The sequence below is a fragment of the Leishmania major genome, chromosome 36 (genome assembly GCF_000002725.2).
Source record: "Leishmania major strain Friedlin complete genome, chromosome 36".
NCBI classification, from domain to species: domain Eukaryota; phylum Euglenozoa; class Kinetoplastea; order Trypanosomatida; family Trypanosomatidae; genus Leishmania; species Leishmania major.
Genome location: NC_007287.2, coordinates 2,635,736 through 2,653,800, shown reverse-complemented (window position 1 = coordinate 2,653,800; position 18,065 = coordinate 2,635,736). Strand labels below are relative to the sequence as shown.

The 18,065-nt window shown below is 59.2% G+C and overlaps 7 protein-coding genes across 7 annotated transcripts; all 7 read left to right on the top strand.

Annotated features, from left to right (window-relative positions):
- Nucleotides 1-297: 297 nt before the first annotated feature.
- LMJF_36_6900 (conserved hypothetical protein) lies at nucleotides 298-2,421 on the top strand (the record flags this gene model as incomplete). The annotated part of the gene is made up of 1 exon (XM_001687232.1): nucleotides 298-2,421. The coding sequence occupies one exon, from the start codon at nucleotides 298-300 to the stop codon at nucleotides 2,419-2,421; it is 2,124 nt and encodes a 707-aa protein (XP_001687284.1).
- Nucleotides 2,422-3,303: 882 nt separating this feature from the next.
- Nucleotides 3,304-7,224, top strand: LMJF_36_6890 (putative nuclear pore complex protein (NUP155); the record flags this gene model as incomplete). Its single annotated transcript, XM_001687231.1, has 1 exon — nucleotides 3,304-7,224. The coding sequence occupies one exon, from the start codon at nucleotides 3,304-3,306 to the stop codon at nucleotides 7,222-7,224; it is 3,921 nt and encodes a 1,306-aa protein (XP_001687283.1).
- Nucleotides 7,225-9,561: 2,337 nt separating this feature from the next.
- Nucleotides 9,562-10,413, top strand: LMJF_36_6880 (putative DNA-binding protein; the record flags this gene model as incomplete). The annotated part of the gene is made up of 1 exon (XM_001687230.1): nucleotides 9,562-10,413. The coding sequence occupies one exon, from the start codon at nucleotides 9,562-9,564 to the stop codon at nucleotides 10,411-10,413; it is 852 nt and encodes a 283-aa protein (XP_001687282.1).
- A 495-nt stretch (nucleotides 10,414-10,908) lies between these two features.
- Nucleotides 10,909-11,403, top strand: LMJF_36_6870 (conserved hypothetical protein; the record flags this gene model as incomplete). Its single annotated transcript, XM_001687229.1, has 1 exon — nucleotides 10,909-11,403. One exon carries the CDS (start codon nucleotides 10,909-10,911, stop codon nucleotides 11,401-11,403), a length of 495 nt encoding a protein of 164 aa, XP_001687281.1.
- A 1,152-nt stretch (nucleotides 11,404-12,555) lies between these two features.
- Nucleotides 12,556-13,845, top strand: LMJF_36_6860 (conserved hypothetical protein; the record flags this gene model as incomplete). The annotated part of the gene is made up of 1 exon (XM_001687228.1): nucleotides 12,556-13,845. The coding sequence occupies one exon, from the start codon at nucleotides 12,556-12,558 to the stop codon at nucleotides 13,843-13,845; it is 1,290 nt and encodes a 429-aa protein (XP_001687280.1).
- Nucleotides 13,846-14,488: 643 nt separating this feature from the next.
- On the top strand, nucleotides 14,489-17,209 carry LMJF_36_6850 (conserved hypothetical protein; the record flags this gene model as incomplete). The annotated part of the gene is made up of 1 exon (XM_001687227.1): nucleotides 14,489-17,209. The coding sequence occupies one exon, from the start codon at nucleotides 14,489-14,491 to the stop codon at nucleotides 17,207-17,209; it is 2,721 nt and encodes a 906-aa protein (XP_001687279.1).
- Nucleotides 17,210-17,790: 581 nt separating this feature from the next.
- Nucleotides 17,791-18,024, top strand: LMJF_36_6844 (hypothetical protein; the record flags this gene model as incomplete). Its single annotated transcript, XM_001687226.1, has 1 exon — nucleotides 17,791-18,024. One exon carries the CDS (start codon nucleotides 17,791-17,793, stop codon nucleotides 18,022-18,024), a length of 234 nt encoding a protein of 77 aa, XP_001687278.1.
- Between the last annotated feature and the right edge of the window lie 41 nt (nucleotides 18,025-18,065).

Genomic DNA, 18,065 nt, shown 5'->3' with positions numbered 1-18,065 from the left:
GATACGCCTGTGTGCACACTGCTGCGTGTCTTCTATCCTCTAGATCAGCGGCTGCCTCCGATGTACAGTGTCGCGAGCGCACACAAAGACGCACTTTTCATCACTTTCACGTATCGGTTTCCCTTGTACCCACTCTTCTTGGCATCACTTACTTTGTTTTCTTATTGTTGAGTCTTCTGATCTCAGTTTGGCGGACGTACTAAGCGATCGAACGCTGCATTGACTCGCGGCTTTCTTCGCGGTGAAGGCCGCGCGCCTCTCTCTGCGTGTGCTGCATCCTTTCACTGGTACTTTCGGATGGAGTATCACAGACTGGATTTGGTCAATCAAGGTGTGGAGTCGCTGGAGGGGCTAGCTGAAAGAAAAGGTGAGAACTTCCTCGTAATAAATCTGCAGCGCAACCGACTCACCAACTTTGAGTTCTTTGGCACACACCCGTATCTCATCGAGGTGCATTTACAGCACAACAGAATCGAGTCGTTTCGTGGGCTCACTAGGCAAGCTTCTCTCAGATCGCTGCATCTGCAGGGCTGCCCGGTCGCATGTCACCCATACTACCGTCTCATGGCGCTACTCACCATCGGCTTTGGTCTGGAGGATGTGGATGGCCTTCCTATTACCTCCCAAGAGCGACACTTCGCGAAGGCACTGGGGAAGAGGGCCGCGCTAGCGGTGAGTTACGGGTGGCTTTTAGATCTTCATCCGCGCACCAGCGCCGAGTACGATGCCATCATCGACGAGTTCAGGCGCCTTCGACGGGATGAGTACAAGCGAACGCAGGGGAGCCGCTTGACGAGTGTCAAAGCTGTGTTGGCCAATCTTAACCGCACGCAGAGCCAACGCGGCAACAATACAGCAGCTGAGCTTCAGCTGACTGAGAGAGAGAAAACAATCACGCGGCTGACCCGACGAGTTGTGCAGCTGGAGTGTCAGCTTGCCGCCTCGTCGTCGGCCCACGCAGTCCCGCTACTTCCACCCACTGAAGATGCTGTGAGGGTTCTTGGAAACAACAAGGTCTCGTCCTCTGATGGGCTCTTCTCGGCTGCCGAGCTTGTGTTAATGGACAAGATGAGCTTCCTGCATGGGATTCAGCTGCGCCATAACCTGGACAGAGAGCAGGGTGACTTTCATCGCGTCTGTCTTCAGATCGACCATGAAACGTTGACTGCCGAGTCCTTCTTGTCCCGCCAGCGGCTTGTGCAGCTCAACTTGCGCTCCCTCCGCGTGCGCCATGTTCGCCCTCTCACGTTGGCGGCAGCGGATGCAACGGGTGGCACAGTGGAGCTGCGTTTCGATTCGCTTCCGCTCCTGCAGGCTGTTTACAAGGCGCTGTTTCTCCTCAGCGCCCGCCCTCTGCCGCCGCTCTCGATGATCCCGCAGGGAGAGTTGCAGGAGGTGGAAAGTGCGCGCCGCCGCTCCCCTAAAGCGCTGACGCCCTCGGCGTCGCCGCTGACCTCTTTTGCGTTCTCCAAGGGGGAGCCAAGTGTCTCGTGGTGTACCACGTCAGAACATCCGGCGAACTCACCCAAGGCCGGTGCGCTGACATCGACACCATCAGCTAGTAACATGGCGCGTGGTGCGTCCGCGGCGCAGCACTTGGAGATGCTCGACAATGTCACGGATGTTCCTCCTTTGAGTGCGGCGTACTCAGGCACCAGCGCTGCGGGGCGGTCTCACTCTGACTATTTGGTGAAGGCGACGCGGAAGTCGCGCGCCGCTGCCGCAGTAGCAAAGGACAAGTGTGCGCCTGAGGCACTTGGCGTGGCGAGTCACGACTTCGACTCATCGGCCGCGCAGGTCGATGGTGCCGTGTCGAAGTCTACAAAGGCAGGGGCCACCGAAGCGTTCCCCGCGGCAGAGTCCGAGGAGCTTGCGAGCCTCGCGCTCAAGTCCACCAGTTCTGAGTGGGTTGTCTTTCAAAGCGATACCGAGGACCAAAGCCGTGCGTCGGAGGAGGGCGTCGCTGTACCTGGCGTAGAAGAGGGTGCAGCAGCACTACCTCGTATACCGCCCCTGGCGCCAGTCAATGCCACACGACCTGCTGGCCGCTCTAAAGCTCCTGCACCTCTGCGCGTCCCGCCTCGGAAAACGCAAGTGGGGAGGACATCCGCGACTTCATCGGTGTCCGGCGTGCAATTGGGGAGTGGAACAGACAAGGCGGCGGTGCCGGGGAACCCAAATATCACTAGCGTTGAATCGCTCGGCACACCTGGCGCTGCCTCGCAGAAGTCCTCCGTCGTTTTTGACGGGAGACGGGAGGGGAAACAGAGAAGCAGCATCAGTTTTCAAGTCACCATGTTGAATAGCGGGAATGCGACAGCTAACACCGCGCGGTCATCTGCAAAAGACTCCGCGCAACCAGAGGTTTCCTCCCGCTTTAGGTCACTGCTTATCGATTCGGACTCTGACTCGAACCACTGAGAGAGAGAGTTGCTAAGCCCCCCTTCCCCTCCCTCTACATTAGACACGTACAAAACAACAACAACGCAGTACACGGATGGGGCTCATCAAACGCTTGCAAGCGAATCGAGGGGAGGTGCGAGGGCCTCGGCACACTACCCCCTTTCTCTGGTCTCTGTTCCTGTGCCGCACAGCTGTTTTTGCTACGTCAAGTGCGCACACGGGGCATCGTTTCCACTATCGCAAGCGCGACATACGTCTGATTTTCTGTCCCCCTTTCTGTCCCTGTAAATTACTATCCACGCCCGTGGCACGAGCTGCGCTACATTGACGTGCACGCGTATTCACGTGTCGTACGTGCGCGCGTGGGGGATGGGGAGTGCAAGGAACTTGTAGTTCCAAAGCATGATTGAGGTGGCAATCCCAAGGAGGACAAACAAAAGTGGGTAGCCTGGGTTCTGCCGATCATGATGCGGCAGCGGCGTTTCCTTCCGGCGGCACACGTGCCGCGCAGATTGATGTGCATGTCTTTCTTCTGCACGACTCGGCTATAGACGGAACGCGCGGGGGGGTGTTCAGCCAATGCTTGCTGGAGCGCCGTGATTCGCACGAGTGCGCCCAACTCGTCTGCTCTACTATCTTGTCTCGCTTCACTCACATCTCACTTAACGTGGGGTTGACAGTTTGTCTCTCTGAACTTGTTTAGGAGGGTTTACTCTGGCGACTGCTTCCCTCTCTTTCTCCAGCGCTTGGTCTGCCGCGTCGGCTCACATCTTTCTTCTCTCACTGACCTCTGCTTAGCTGAGCACTTGGGTGCGGTAGCGCAAGAGTCCCCTTGGCTGTATTGGAGAGCGCCTGTATCATTACGACGCCTGCGTACGTGCACTCGTGTGAGCGGCGACAATGCAGCAGCAACTGAACGCAGCGCGAAATAGTGCCGATCATGTGGTCGAGGACGCCGTGAGCGCCGTACTTAGCAGTGCGGCGGTGGAGCGACGGCCCAACCCTCACGCCATCGGGTTTGTACGGTCGAACTCGTACGCACTAAGCACCCGGGACACAACGTATGCTGTCCCTGATTTTTTCCCAGTAGGTGGTTTGGCATGGCCAGAGCCGCTGCTGGAGCTGTGGAAGTCGATGCGCTACGGATCCCTCACCGGCGTGTTTGCCGACTTGTCCCGTGCGTGGTTCACTGTAGACAACCGGCTCGTCATCTGGGACTACCGTAGCGGTCGCGAGTTCTGTGTCTACGATGAGATTCCGGAGATCATCAGCGTTGTCGGCTCTCCACTTCGGCCGCTTAGTGGCATCTTCCAGCCGCACGTAACATACATCATACCTGTGGGGACCACCAGCATGATGTTTCTCTTGGGCCTTTGCATCCTGGGCGAGGGAGAGCTGGCGGAAATGACGGTGGTCAACCTGGGGTACAGCTGCTCTACTGACACCGTGATAACGAAGGCGATCGGCAGCAGTGGCCGCGTGTTCTGCGCAGGTGCGGACGGAAATGTGTATGAGTTGCGCTACATGCGTGAGAATACCCCCATCACGCCCAAGATACGCATGGTGAATTACGGCTATTGGTTCTCGAGCGTCCCCATCCTTGGGCAGGTGACGTCGGCCGTTGCAAATGTGTGGCAGTCGTGGAGAAGTAGCGGGCATGGCGGGCTCATCGATCTCGTCGTGGACGAGCGTGACGGCATCTTGGTTACGCTATGTGAGCGCAGCACGATTAGTCTGTGGCGCCTGAACCCCAGTGGTGGCATAAAGCACATGCTCTCTCTTCGCCATCGACCCGATCGACTGCCGCGCTCTCACTCCGCCTCTCATGTCGAATCAGCGCCACTGACGCGGTTGTTTGTGATAGAAACAGATGCGCAAGGGTGCCGGCTTATGTCCACCGCCCTCAATGGGGACCAGTTTCGCTATCGCTACATCAACGCATTCGATTCTATCTTCAGCGGTGAGCTCATTCTGCAATCGCACACGCCTTCGTACTTGTCGGGAAACAAAGAAATCAGTGTCTGCTACGCCTCCGCGTCAGTCTTTTTGGCGGCCTTCAGCGATATGAACGACGACCGAGCCTCCGATGAAGTGCTTGCCGCCACCTCCCCTCCCACGGTGATGGCGCCTCATCAAAATGTGCGGGACATCGTGGCATCCTTCAGCGGCCCATCCTCGCGTATTGTGCGAGTCGACGCGATCGATCGGATGCCGACGCAGGGCCCGCAAAACCTTTCTGACTTGTGCGCACAGGTTTGCTTACCCAGAGCGACCTACGTCGTGGTGCATCGCCATGGCCTGTCACTCTTTGCTCAAGCCCGCCCTGTCGACACGCTGTACCTGATTCTGTCGACAAGCGATGCGGACTGCCGCGAGAGCCTGCTCAGTCGCTTCACGTCCGTGTACAGTGCCCCCGACTACGCGGCGATGCTCCTTCAGGTTGCCGTTGGCGCTTTGAACGTAACGATGGAGCGCCCACTACCGTTTACGAAGGACTCGTCGCTTTCGAGCAGCCACGACGATGGGGCGGCATTGAATGAGCTAGGCCAACAGCTGGTGAGTGGAAGAAACGCTGAAGTGCTGCGACGAGCACGCGAACTGCTGCGTAACCTACAGCTCCCTGCGATGCAAGCGGCGCCAGCGGGTGGCGTAGCGGATGCGGAGGTCCAACATGTCGTCGTTCTCATGTCGCCGTTTGCGACGGGGCTCGTTGCCTTTGTTGCCCGAGCGCTGTGTCTGCTCTGGAATACGGGAGTGGGCAAGATCACGCAGAGTAGCGTCACTCCCGTGGTAGGGGTTCTCGAAAAGGTCATCCAGTACTTGGACAGCCTGTCTATTGGCGGATTACCCGAGCACCAGCGCACGGTGAGCTTTCAGCACGAGTGGCAGGCGGACAAGGTCGTCGTGATGGTGCCGCGTGGCTGGAGCTTGCGCGCCGAGGACGTGAAGAGGCTACAGGCGACCATGCTGTACAAGTGCTATGAACTGACGCACAAGGCGTGGCAGGCAGCGACACTGCTGCAGCGTGTGCTTGGCATCCCGCTTTACTCTGAAGACGCATCGGTGGCGTTTGCGCAGGTGGTGCGAGACTCTGCGGTCGCGCAGCGTCTTGGACATTATCTGAGTCAGGTGATGCTAGACTCCCAGTATGGCATCAGCGCTGGCTCTGGACTCCGAGCCGCCTCGTTCGCGCAGCTGCAGCGACAGTGCCCGTACTTTTTCAGCGGTATCAGCTCGGAAGCCTATCAGCTTCAGAGCGACATGAGATCCTTGACACGTGGCGAGTCTCTTCAATCCTACACGGAGGCGCAGGTGCATAAGTGGGCTACCGAGGTAGGCGCTAAGGCTGCGACGTACTGGCCATCCGGCGCGCTTCAGAGCATCTGCGAGCAGCTGCGGAGCCTGAAATACGAGAATGTGGCGGTGGAGCTGTTGCTGCACGCGGCGGCGCAGCTGGACCCGAACAATGCGGCGCTGAGTGTTTTTTTGGCGGAGGGGGGCGGCCAAGTGGGCGACCAGGTGCGGTATGGCAACGCCTACTCGCTGCACCAGACCAAGACGCAGGTGTTGGAGCTTGTGGTTTCTACCCTGGAGTCGGCGTGGCTGACGCACCGGAGCGTGGTGGACGACCTCCTCGGCGGCCCGCGCCGTTCCGGCACCATTTGGCAGGTTGAGCCGTCTGACGAATACGCGCACTGCTTTCTCTTCAGCTGGATGTGCGCCCCGCGGGACGACAGGAATACAGCCAAATTGCTGCGAGAGACGCTGGTGGCGGCGCGCTCCCAGTTTCTCGGCAGCTATTTGCGACGCAATGCCGAGGTGCTGACTGAGGAGTATGCACACTACCTCGCCAGCGTGCAGGGCGACTACCAGGGCGCGATGCAGCAGTGCTTCGTGATGGCCCTGTCGCCGCTTCCCGACACGCCAGTTGCCGACCGGCTTCAGTATCGCCTCCAGTGCCTGCGCGAGGCTCTCGATTGTGCCAGGAAGTGTCAATCCGACCAAACGCAGCAGGTGGAGCAGCAGTTGCGATTGATGGAGGGGCAGCACCGGCTATACCGCATTGCCACCGAGTTCATCTCTTCCGGCAGTGCCACCCTCGACCGTCGTGTGGAATGGGAGGGCCAAATGTTGACGGAGCGTGATGTCGCCCTGCAGCACATCGACTTCTTGTCTAGCTTTGTCGCCTCCGCAAGCGACCTGATAGAGGTGGGCGGCATGTATCCGGCACTAGGTGGCGCAGAGGTGCAGCTGGATGCGCTGCTTTGCTCCAACGTCACGGATGCTGGCGTGTATGCCACCTGCATCGGCCGCGCCTATGAGAACGAGAAGGACTCGACGGAGACCATTACGAAGCGCCTCATCGACCGGTACTTTCACCAAATCAGCTGCTTTCCGCTGTCATACCTGGTGCGGCTGCTAGAGGCTCGCGCGTTTCTGCGCTCCCCGGCGGGCTCGACGGAAGTGGTGCAGCTGCTGGTGAGTCTTGGGGTTGACCCAAAAGTGCTCTTTATCACATACGAGAGCATCCTTGAGGGAAGGGATGACACAGGTGTGGTGTGTGTGGAGTTTGACGAGGCCGGTGTGACACGCGGCTATCTTGTTTACGCATACGCCACGGTGCTGGTGCATCTCGCAGACCTCGGCCGGCGCGGCTCTGTGCAGCAGTGGCTTGTCAGCAACGCCATGGCCGCCACACGCAGCATGATTCGCCGCGCTGCGGGAGCTGTCACGTCGCCAAATGAGCAGGCGGCGGTGGAGCAGGCGGAGGAGCTGCTGCGAAAGGCCAACACGCTAGCCTCAAGTGCCGTGTGCCTGTAGCGAGCTACCAGCTAGCGGCGCTGTCCGTGAATAAACTGCTTCCTCAAGGCGTGGATTTGTCGCGCTTGTCGGCATTCAGAAAAGAGGACGGAAAGGTGGGGTTTACTCTCTAGATTGGTAATGGCTTGGTAACCTGTGGTGTTTCTCTTCTCGTTTTTGTTTTCTTTTGTCGAGAGAGAGCTCCCGCTGTCGATCCGAATGTCTGCGGCTGGTTTTGGTCAGCCGTCGCAACGTCATTGAATACACACAAGAATCAAGAACATGCGAAATAGCTGCCGTAAAGGTGTGAGACTGTGGCTGGTCCATCGGCTGGGCGGCTGCCTTGAAGGAGGACATTTCTCTGGGATACGCGTGCTCTGTTTTGTGTTCTTGTTTTGGTTTATAAGCGTGCTGGTGCGCCTTGAGTCGAGCTTGACCTTTAAGGCGTGCAGCGGCGCGTCTTTGATGACGCCCCCCCCCCTCCTACGCACTGCAATGACCAAAAGGCCTGCTTCGAATTGGTACCCCGCGCCGGTAATTGGTGTAGGCGCGGGTTTTGTCGCGATGCTTGGGCACCTCCCTTCGCCTCTCCGCATTTCTCTTTTTGATCTTCTGTTTTGGCGACATCTGCGCCGCCTCGGATCACCGTTATTCCTCACCGCTGTGTTGTTGTGGAGCGCTGGATACACTTGTCAGCGCCGCATCCATTTCTCTGTGAGTACGGCGTGAAAGCAGTCCGCCTCACGGTGTCGCTTCGTGTGTCACTCCAAGAAGGAATATGATGCGCTTTCTTGAGAATAGTCGACTGCATCGGTGCTGCTCGAGCGCTTTGACAGCTGCGTTGGAGTACGCAAGGCCCGAAGACGCGAACGGTCCGAGCAGCAAGCTGGTCGACAGCGATGTGTGGTACGCCAGCATGTTTCTGTATCCAAATCACTGGCAAGCTGGTCGCGGCGGGGCACTGCCTTTGCCTGCAAGTCCGTATCGATCCTTTCCAACGAGCTCGATTCTATGGGGCGCACGAGATTACATCGTCTCGGCGCTCGTGCTTCTGCTCATGTACCTTGCCGCCACTTTGTGTTATGCTGCTGCTGTAGAGGAGACGATGCACTCACTTTAGTTGTAAAGGTCTGCCTCGCCTGGAGTAGCGCGGCTGTTTCTCTGGTGTGGAAGGGTGACCGTTTTCACGGGGGGACACCTCGGTGCGCGGCATCTCAGGGACCAGTGCCTCATCTGCGGGCCAGCCCCGCAGCCCGCGTCCCCCTCCCCCCTTTACGTCCCTGCGAATGCACAGCCGCACGCGGTGGTGACAGGCTCAAAAGTGTACCCCACGACGTGGGCGGATGTGGGAGCGATTCAGCGGTACCGATGTGTCGGCCTCGAGGTCGTGGATGGCGCTGCGTCGGAGCGAGCTGCGGCGGTGAGCACGCCTGTGCCGTGCCTAGGATAGAAGGCAAGCGTGCCCGCGTGGCTCGCACGTACCTCCTTCGGCCGCCTCACTGCCCACTGGTGTGTGATGGGAGCCTGAGCTGCCCCCCAGACAGTGTGTGTGTGTGAGAGAGAGGTGCGCCAGATGGCGACCAGCACAGTGGGAGCGACGCGTGAGGCGACCTGGAAGGTGGGTGGGTGGGGTTGCGGCTGAGGCAGAGACCGTGCTCGGGTGGCCGAGTCGGCGCAGGGTGCTGTGGCGCCCGCGTGTCTAGCGCTGCTCGGCACCACTCGGTGGGCGTGTGGCAGGGCGGCTGTAGCGTGGAGTGGAACTCGTGTCGCGTGGCAGAATCGACAAGTAAAGAAAGCATGAAAAGGGCGGCAGCGATGAAGCTGAGCTGGTGATCGAGGCGCGATGGGCGTGCGGGCGCACTGAAACTTGTAATACGCAGAGGGGTACGCGAAAAATGTCCTTGGAGCATGATTGGCCTTCTCAGTGTTGTTACTGCCGACGGCGACCCGCGTCAGATCTGCGAAGTTGAGTGGGCACAGTCGTTCGTCGAGGCGGAGAAAGCGCGGGATATGTTTCCTGCTACCCTGCTTCAGGCACACATGCACATACACAACGAAAAGAAACTATCCGATGCTCGAGCAGGGAGGGCCGTCGACCGCTACGTCCGTTGTGAGACGTCTTTCTCTCTTTCAGTTAGCCCCGGTGCCGATGCCGGCGACGGAGGTTGAGCTCCATCCGACCTCGCTGTTGCTCGCTCTTTCACAGGTTTCTGTGCTTACTTCTCACCCCTTCGCGTCTCGTACCGGAATCGTTTTAACTGCTGCTGTGAGTGCGCTGCGCAGCACGCGGGGATTCTCGTCAGAGGACCAGGTGTGCACACAAAGACGTGCGCGGCTAAAGCTTGAAAACGGATAGGCATGTCCTCGAGTGACCAGTTTCTGGTGGATGAGCTGCGCAGTCGTCTGAAGAGGCGGCGCGCTGACATTGTCCGCTATCTCGATGGCCTGTTCTACGAAGACTGTCGCCGCATCATAGAGTGCGTTTCTGAACTTGACAGCGATAACTTGTTTCTCAGAAACCCATCCTCCTTGCCAGACTATGCGCAGCACGTTACTCGGCCCATGTACTGGGAGCTCATTCAACGGAAGCTGCAGCGCTACGAGTACAGGGCCGCGGCGGACTTCATGGCGGACATGCGGGCAGTTGTCAACAACTGCTACCTGTACAATGGTATTCAGGCGCCGGCATCGAAACTTGCACGCGCGATAGAGGTTCTTATGGAGGATCGATTTGTGACGGAGCTGAGGGCCGCGCCGGTTCAGCCGGCAGAAGTGAAGAAGGCCTGCACCGGCATGTCATCGGCTGACAGCCGGGAGATTCTCCGCATCTACGCCCTTTACGAGGGGCTCGAGGTGGGCTCCATGACGGGAAACGCGAACATCCAGCTCCGAACTGCCAAAGGCGCCACGCTGCGACGCATGCTCGAGTACGCCCGTAGCAGCGCCGAGCACCGTGAGAAAAAAGCCAAGCTTCGGCGAGCCGCAAAGGTGTCGCGTGTGTCTGATCGCCGCAGGCAGGCGATGGTCGGAGCACACGCGGCGGCGATGCAGCAGGACGCAGACGTGCAGTTCCACCACGACACTGAGCCTAGGCTTGAGCAGGTTCCTCAGAATGCGCAAGCAGCCATATCGATGATGGAGGAGGTGAGTCCCATCCGCATCGAAGAGGAGGGAGAGTGGTCCGACGACGGTGATTTCGAGGAATCGTAGCAGGTATGAAGGCCGCTGCCTTCTGGGGCAGAACTGTAGCTCCACTTCGTTTTCCTGCACGCTGTGCCATTTCGGGTTCGTGTTTTTGCTCCCTCTGCTGATCTGTGAGCCCCGCCGCACCTTCAGAGTGCTCCAACCTCTCTGCCGGAGACAAGAGAGCAGCCTGACTTCGTGCGCGAACACCGCTCTTTTTTAGTGTCGCCTGAACATCGGGGGAACGCTATTCAAAACTCTTCGAAGCTGTCTGGGAAACCTACGCGCCGCTGTCGAGCTTACCGGGTTGCCGTGCCGACGGGGATGCGTATGAGGTGCGACGGTATCTCCATCATCGCTGGTGTCCTGGCGCTCACGCAAATGTCTGCGGTTCATGTTCATTTTTTTGGTGATCGTACGTGGATCCAGAATGTTTCACCTCCTCCGATTCTCTCACGTGCTCTCCTAAGGTAGTCCTCTACCTCTCCGCCGCCTTGCACCGCTCTGGCCTACAGGACCGAAATGAGCCGCAAACGCGTGCGCGCGGAGGACATTCACTACTGGCTGCTGAAGTCAGAGCCTCACAAGTTCTCTATCGACGACTTGGCGAAGCAGAAAACCTCTCCGTGGGATGGGGTGCGCAATTACGCTGCACGGAACAACATGCGTGCAATGTCAGTCGGCGACAAGGTCCTCTTCTATCACAGCAACACAAAGGAACCGGGAGTTGCTGGCCTCGCTGAGGTAGTCCGGTTGGCGTACGACGATTTCACTGCACTGGACAAGACGTCGGAGTACTTTGACCCAAAAGCCACGAAGGAGAAAAACCCATGGAAGATGGTGGATGTTAAGTTTGTGGCAAGGTGGGACACCGTCTTGACACTGCATGAGCTGAAGTCGCGCAGAGAGCTGCAGAAGATGGCTCTCTTCACGCAATCACGTCTGAGCGTGCAGCCGGTGAGCGCGTCAGAGTACGCGTACATATTGCGCATGAATGAGGAACAGCAGCGAAAATAAGGGATGCGGCAGAATCATCGCTGCCCCACAGAATGGACAGACCAGGGCAACAAAAGACGGAAAAAAAAGACTGCGAAGTGTCCGAGTCGTCTGCGCCAGTGAGGCGGCGGCGTGCCTCTGCCCCCATCCGAGTCAACTTCATAAGCGAAATGTGTGCGAAAAAAAGGGAGACGGAGGGCGAATGTCTGTTGTCTGGTTTCGCAGTGTCCGCGGGGACTCGATCTCGTCGTTCTGCTCGGTTGCGGCAGTAGAGACGCGCAGGAATCAACCTCCAGACTCCCTTTTTGTTCCTCAACGTTGGAGCATTATCATCGGAGTGCTGACAACGTGTCAAGCTCGAGTATCTATATACCTCAATCGCCTTTGACCACTCCCATGTCTGCACTACCCAAAGTCTGCCCCCCCCCTTCCCTCCTTCTTTCTCGTTTGTTGCGACTTCCGCTCTTCGATTTGCAGCGTGATTCAACCCATCTGTGTGACCGCGGCGGTGCCCTTGCAGTAGCAGAACGTTTTTGTGTTTGATTTTTTTCAACCGACATGTTTCCAGGCAGCAGCGCCGCCGGCGTTCCGATACCTGTGCCAGTGCCGTCGCAACCAGCCCTAGTGGCAGCGGACCCTTCACTTTCTGTTGCGCCCCCTCGATCAACGCCGGCTGCGATCCCGATCCCCGTTGCTGTTCCCTCTCTTGCGCCGGCCATGCTGAGTCCGGCGTCACCATACGCGCCCGTGGCACAACCTGTCGTGCCTCTCCCCGTTGCCGCCGGTAGCTCTGCAGCCCCGCAGTCGGCAGACGCGTCGTTTGCGCCGGCTTTCGCTCTGAGCGTTTCACCTCTGCCGAACACATCATCTGCACAGTACGTAGCGCCGGCGGTGATCCCGCTCGCCTTGGCTTCCTCCTCCGCTGGCGCCTCCCCCTCCCCTCTGCCTGTGCCTCAAATCAGCCTCTCGTCTTCTGCAGTGCCGGTGCACGCTACTCGTGCCTCGCCTGTCATGCGACCAGTTCCTTCTGATCCGCCGTTGCTGCCACAGCCGCGGCTCTCCGTGTCCGAACTCACCCAGTCGGCAATACCAGTGCCGACAGCAAGCGCCGCATCGTATCCAAAGCCATCGCCTGGCGCTCCACCAGCCGTAGCGCCTTTTCCTTCGATTCTGATGTCGTCTGTGACCCCGCCCGTGGCGCCTGCCAGCCCCGCCGTTGCCAGGAAGGTCACGTTCGCGCTCTCCGGAGGGGCGAAGGAGGTTGTTGTGCCATCACTGCCTGCCGTGCTCATGCTAGCTCCTAGTGTGCCCGTGATGTTACCACCTACTGCGGTGCCGCTTGCTGCTCCGTCGGTTTCTGCGTTGCCGTCGCCAGACCTCCCTCTTCTCCGTGCGACAGAGGAGGAGCCGCCAACGAAGGTGGTACCAGTTGACGAGGCCACGCCGGAGAAGGAACAAGCGGCTTATAAGCGTGTGCCGGATTACATGAAGTGGCTGTACCCTGCTTTGCTGGAGGGCTCATCTGCGTGCTCGCCACCACTGGAGTTTCCTTTGGCTGACGCAACGGCGCCGCACGTTCTCACCCCTGCTGCGCTGCTGCGGTGGTCGGAGGCGGAGGTGCTCGCGGCTCTGCCGACCACGCTGCCCCCGAAGTACGTAGTTTTTGGCGGAGCGAGGTACAGCGGCGCGTCCCTCGACCTCGCGCGTCCGCCACTCACCGTCACTAAAGGCGCGAAGCGCACGACGCACTTGCACGGCGCGATGGAGGTCCAACGACTTCAGTTTCTCGTCGATCAACTCGAGTTGGCGAGACACTACTTGAAGATTGAGGCGCGGCGCGTAACCAAAGAGCAGCGGCCGTCATCCTCCCTGCCGACAGCAGGCTGTGCAGCGGCGCCCACCGACGCCGTGAGTGCTGCCATACGCAAGCCCGAGGAGGCCGAGGATGTGGCGAAGGCGAATATCTGGACCGCCGCCTACTTCGGGTCTCCCCAGCAGCTTCGTGCGGTGATGGAGAAGCGCAAGTTTGACGGAATGCTAGACAGCGCCGGCTACGTGCACTATGGACGGCGCCAGTGGGGCTTGAAGCGGGTAGGCGACACGTTTGCGCTCGGGCTTGGATCGAGAGGCACCCCATTGCAGTTTGCGGCGGCAGCGGGGAAGTTGGACAGCCTTGTACTCCTTCTCGCGAGCGGGGCACGGGATACAGCTTTTCCCAGGCTGAGGGAGATTCTGTCAGCTGACTCCATGCAGGTCATTGAGTCTGCGTTCAAACCTCGTAGCCACGCGCCACGACAAAACCGTGCACCGACAGCGGAGGCGGTGTTCACGAGCAACGCAGCGCTGCCCGTCACGGCACCCGTTTTTACAAGTGAGCACGTAGTTCGGATCGATGAGTGTGGTCGATCGCCTCTGGGACCGGTAGGTGATGCTACCACGGCAGTGATGGCGGCGTTCGCATAGCCGACCAAGAGTCGTTTTGAGGAGGGCGGAATGGGTGAGCAGGTTGGGGTGGGGACAGGCTCGCATCGAGCGAGTGCAGCCGGAACACCTTTACCCTCCCCTCTCGAACAACTGCTGTGGCGCTGTTGGTGAGGTCTGTGCGCGATCGGCCGCGCTGCTCTGTCGTGTCTTCTGATGCGACACTCCGTGCATGCGACTGGTGATCGCTACTTCTCTGTGGTGCGCACACGCCGCTGTGATTTTTGGTTTGCGTTTCTTCTGTTCTCGTAGACGTGTCTTTGGACCAGAGAATCCACGCTGTCCACAAAGGACGACGAGATTGGAGGAATGCCTACCAGTCGGTGGAGTCAGCGCTTCTGCTGTCTCTCTTTCTCCGCATCCTCTGCCTCGCAGAAGCGGGCACAGACGGGCTTTTGGTTTCGTCTCTCCGCCATACCACTGCCAAGAGGTGAACCTTTGAGGGGATGTGGTTGGTCAGCTCACTGTTCGACCGCGACATGTTTTCCTTTCTTGTATCTCGCAGGGCGGGAGATTTTCGTTCGCTTCTCGCCTTTCCCCCTTCCTTCACCTGTAACTCGGTGGTGTGGTTGCAAGGCACCGGCACACGCGCAAAGGTAAAGCGGATACTGCTTCGTGCGGCTTCATGGAGGTACTCAAGCGCGAGTGCTGGTTTCACAGGGAGCAGGCGACTCCCCGTTCCACGAAGGTGGACACTGCGGCGCTTGACGGGTACGTTGCGCGCGGTCGAGTTACGCTTGCGGCCGTGAAGCTGAAGGACGGACGCGATGTTTCCTCCGTAGCCGTCAAGGAGGCCTCTCAGGGGGATGTCAAGGGACTGCCGTGCGGCGCACGATCGCTGCTGATCGACCGCGCTGATGGCAGCATTGTGTGTCGCGGCATCAACAAGTTCTTCGACCTAAATGAGGTGGGTGACGACTGGCTGAGTGATTCCTCCTTGTGGACGGGCGCGTACCGTATGTGGGCTGTACGCAAAATGGCTGGTTTTATTGTCACGCTCTTCTCGCTCGACGGCGTACGGCTGGAGGTGATGAGCAAGCACGCCCTCGCTGGCCCTCACGTCGACGCAGCGCGCGAGCTACTGGAGCAGGTGAGTGAGATGCAACGAACTCGATTGGCGGCAGATTTGTTTGAATGGGGAGCGTGCGCGTGCTGCGAGTGCATTCGACGCGCGCAGGATTACCATCACCCGGTGCTGGAGGCGCAACAGTTTGACCAGCAAATTGTCCTGATTGCGGTGCAGAGGCGCACACAGCTGCAGGAGGAAAGCGTATGCTTCTCGGAGCTAGCGACTTTGGCTGAGCGATGGGGGCTCGGCTGCGCTCCAGGGGTGGCCGTGCCGAACAGCGCTGCGCTGCGCTGTGTATTCGCTGCCACAGCGTCGTGGAATGCGACGTACACCCTCTTTGACATGTGCCCACAGCTTGCGGAGGGGTTTGTGCTACTAATCGAGATGGCAGGGTCGACGGTGGCCTCAGGGCACCGATGGTGCCTCCCATTGCGACTCAAGCTCAAGACGGCTAAGTATGTTGTGCTGCGAGCTTTCCGCTCTCTCGTGTGCGGCGACTCGCGCCCACAGAGCTATGTCTATCATCAGGCGCTGTTGGGGTGGCTTCAGCTCAGAAGCGCTGCGGAGGTTCGACGGCGTGTAGAGGAGGTAGGAGTGCATGCCCTGAACAACGATTTCGAGTCGGGCTTATCGGCGCAGCAGCGGGTGCGACACCGAGACTCCCAAGAGACGGTCGGCGACGCGCTTGCTCGCCTCCAGCGCACGACGGCGCTCATAGCCTGCCCTCTCGGCCGGTGCCCTCTCACGGTGGTGGTGCTCTGCGGCTTACCTGGAGCCGGTAAGTCGACGCTAGCGGTGGCGCTCTCCCGCCTGCTTGCCTCACAGGGGGAGGCGTCTCCGTTCAGCTTTGTCGTGCACCTAAGTCGCGACGCCGTGCACTGCACCGTGGCCGCTGACCAGGGGATCACGGACGCGAGCAGCAAGCATAAACAGCGACGGTTGGGCGCGCTTGTTCACCAGACCCTGTGCAATCAGATGCGGGAGGTGGCGCGCTTCTCCGCAGAGACGGAGCAGAGCGGTCTTCTTCTTCTCGATGCGTGCAATGCGACGCAGAAAAGTCGACATATATGGCGGCAGTGCTTTCCGAAAACGTTGCACAAGTACGAGGTCGCTTACGTCGAGTGCTCGGACGCCACTGCGATGGTGCAGCGTGCCGCCAGGCGTGACGGCCACGAGGTGCTGCTCAGCGCTGCCGAGGCGCAGCAGGCACTCTATGCAGTGCGCAAAAAGTTTCAGCCTCCTTCTCTGGAGGAGGTTGCGTGGCGCGTGGACACGAAGGTGTGTTGCGTAGAAGAGGCGGCAGCTAGCTTGCGCACTCATCTCACGGAGAGAGCGCCTCCATCGAGCTGCGCCGGCTGCTGCCGAATTCTGACAACCTCAGCGCTAGGGGATGAGAGGCGTGAGAGCCATGCGACTCTGCTGCACAATCTGCTCGGCGCGTCGGAGACCGCCACCGCGGCGCTTGCCAGCATGTTGTTGTCCGTCAACTCGGCCCCAAAGGTGGCGAGGGCAACTTCTCTACAGCTGCGACTCGACTGCTCAACGGAGGCGCTTCGCTGCGCTGCGGCGCAGCTGATTTCTTCCTCGCTCGACGAGCCGCGCGAGCCAGCCGTGTCCTTTGCCTCTTTCGGTCGTCTTCTCTTCCACGGCGTCTCGGCAGCACTTCGAAAAATTTCATGGGCACCCTCGTTCCGAGTTACTGGGCATGTAACCAGAGGGCATTTAAAGTGGTTGCGTGGCTGGCTCCTGCGCGGGCGCGATCCGAGTGGGCCTGTGGAGCTGGAGAAAGCGCTACAGGAGCGGTTCGCGGTGGTGCCGGCGAGGCCGCACGTGACGCTACTCTACGTCAACGCTGCAGCGGGGGCCACAAGTGCCAATCAGGCCATCTCCGAGTATCTCTCCCAGACTGGCATGCACCTCGGCCAGGAAGTGACGGTGAAGGTTACATCTCTGCTTTTGGACCGCCATGCCTTGAGCTTTGGCGTTACATTGACAGGTGGGCAGCAGGTGCAAGAGCAGAGTATGCATGGCACCGGGTGCACTGTCACCCGCCTGCACATCACAGTGGGCACCGCACCCGGGGTCGCTGCCTCCTATGCCGGGAACATGTTCGCCATATTCGATGTCCTGCAGGCGGAGAATGAGTCACTAGAGACAGAGCGGCGGGACTCGTTTCAAGCTGTAAACCGCAGCCAACGAAAGTACCACAACTTTGTTGAGTACCAGCTTAGCACTGCGCTTCCAGTTCGTGGCGTGGTCGAGGTATGCGACTCGTGAGCAAGTTGTGGTGGGCGAGTAATGATGCAGCGAGAGAAGGGGGCTAGCTGCTCCTCTTGTGCGACGCGAAACACTTTGCTTGTTTTCTCTCTGTCTGTGTGTGTGTGTGTGTGTGTGCCTGCTGCAGTCGCCATCGCGACTGCATGCGTGTGCTGGGCGCTGTGTGTGTCTTGAAACACCTTAAAGTAAAACAGTTCTGTGGTCCGCGGATCTGCCAACCACCTCATTTACCGAACAGCGCTCGTCATAAATGACTTGACGCTTTCAGTTTCTTTTGAGAAGGCTCGTCGCAGCTCCAGCATGACGAAGATGATCATGCGCTCTGAACAACACACCCATAGCGGATTGCATCCCTTCGGTGTCGTATGCTGCCACGCCCGCGCGCACAAGCTGCTTTCTCATCAACTCAATCGCTCTTCTCGTGCACAACGGCTGCTCTCCCTCTCTTGTACTGCTCTCCGTCTCTCTGACGCTTCACCATTCGGGTCGTCTTCAACCCTCCTTCCCTCCCCGAAACACACACGCACACATACACTGACACAAAGATATCTTGCGTCTCAACCGCCGCCCATCCCTCTCCCATGACGGAGCAGCAGGAGTCTGCGCAGCTTCCCACAAGCGACGTTGTGCCGGCGGTGCAGAAGGTGCGCGACAATTACATGAAGTATGTCTCTGATGTCTTCACGGATGAGCTGGTCGAGTTGTATGAGCTCGACGGAAGCAGCGGCGCTGTGAAGCAGCTGACAGCGTGCCTCGAGTGCGGCGTTGCCGTGTATGGCCACCCGATCGCTGTGGAAGACCCGAGCCTTAGGTAGTGTCGTGCATCCACAGCACAAAAAAACTTGTACATGCGGAT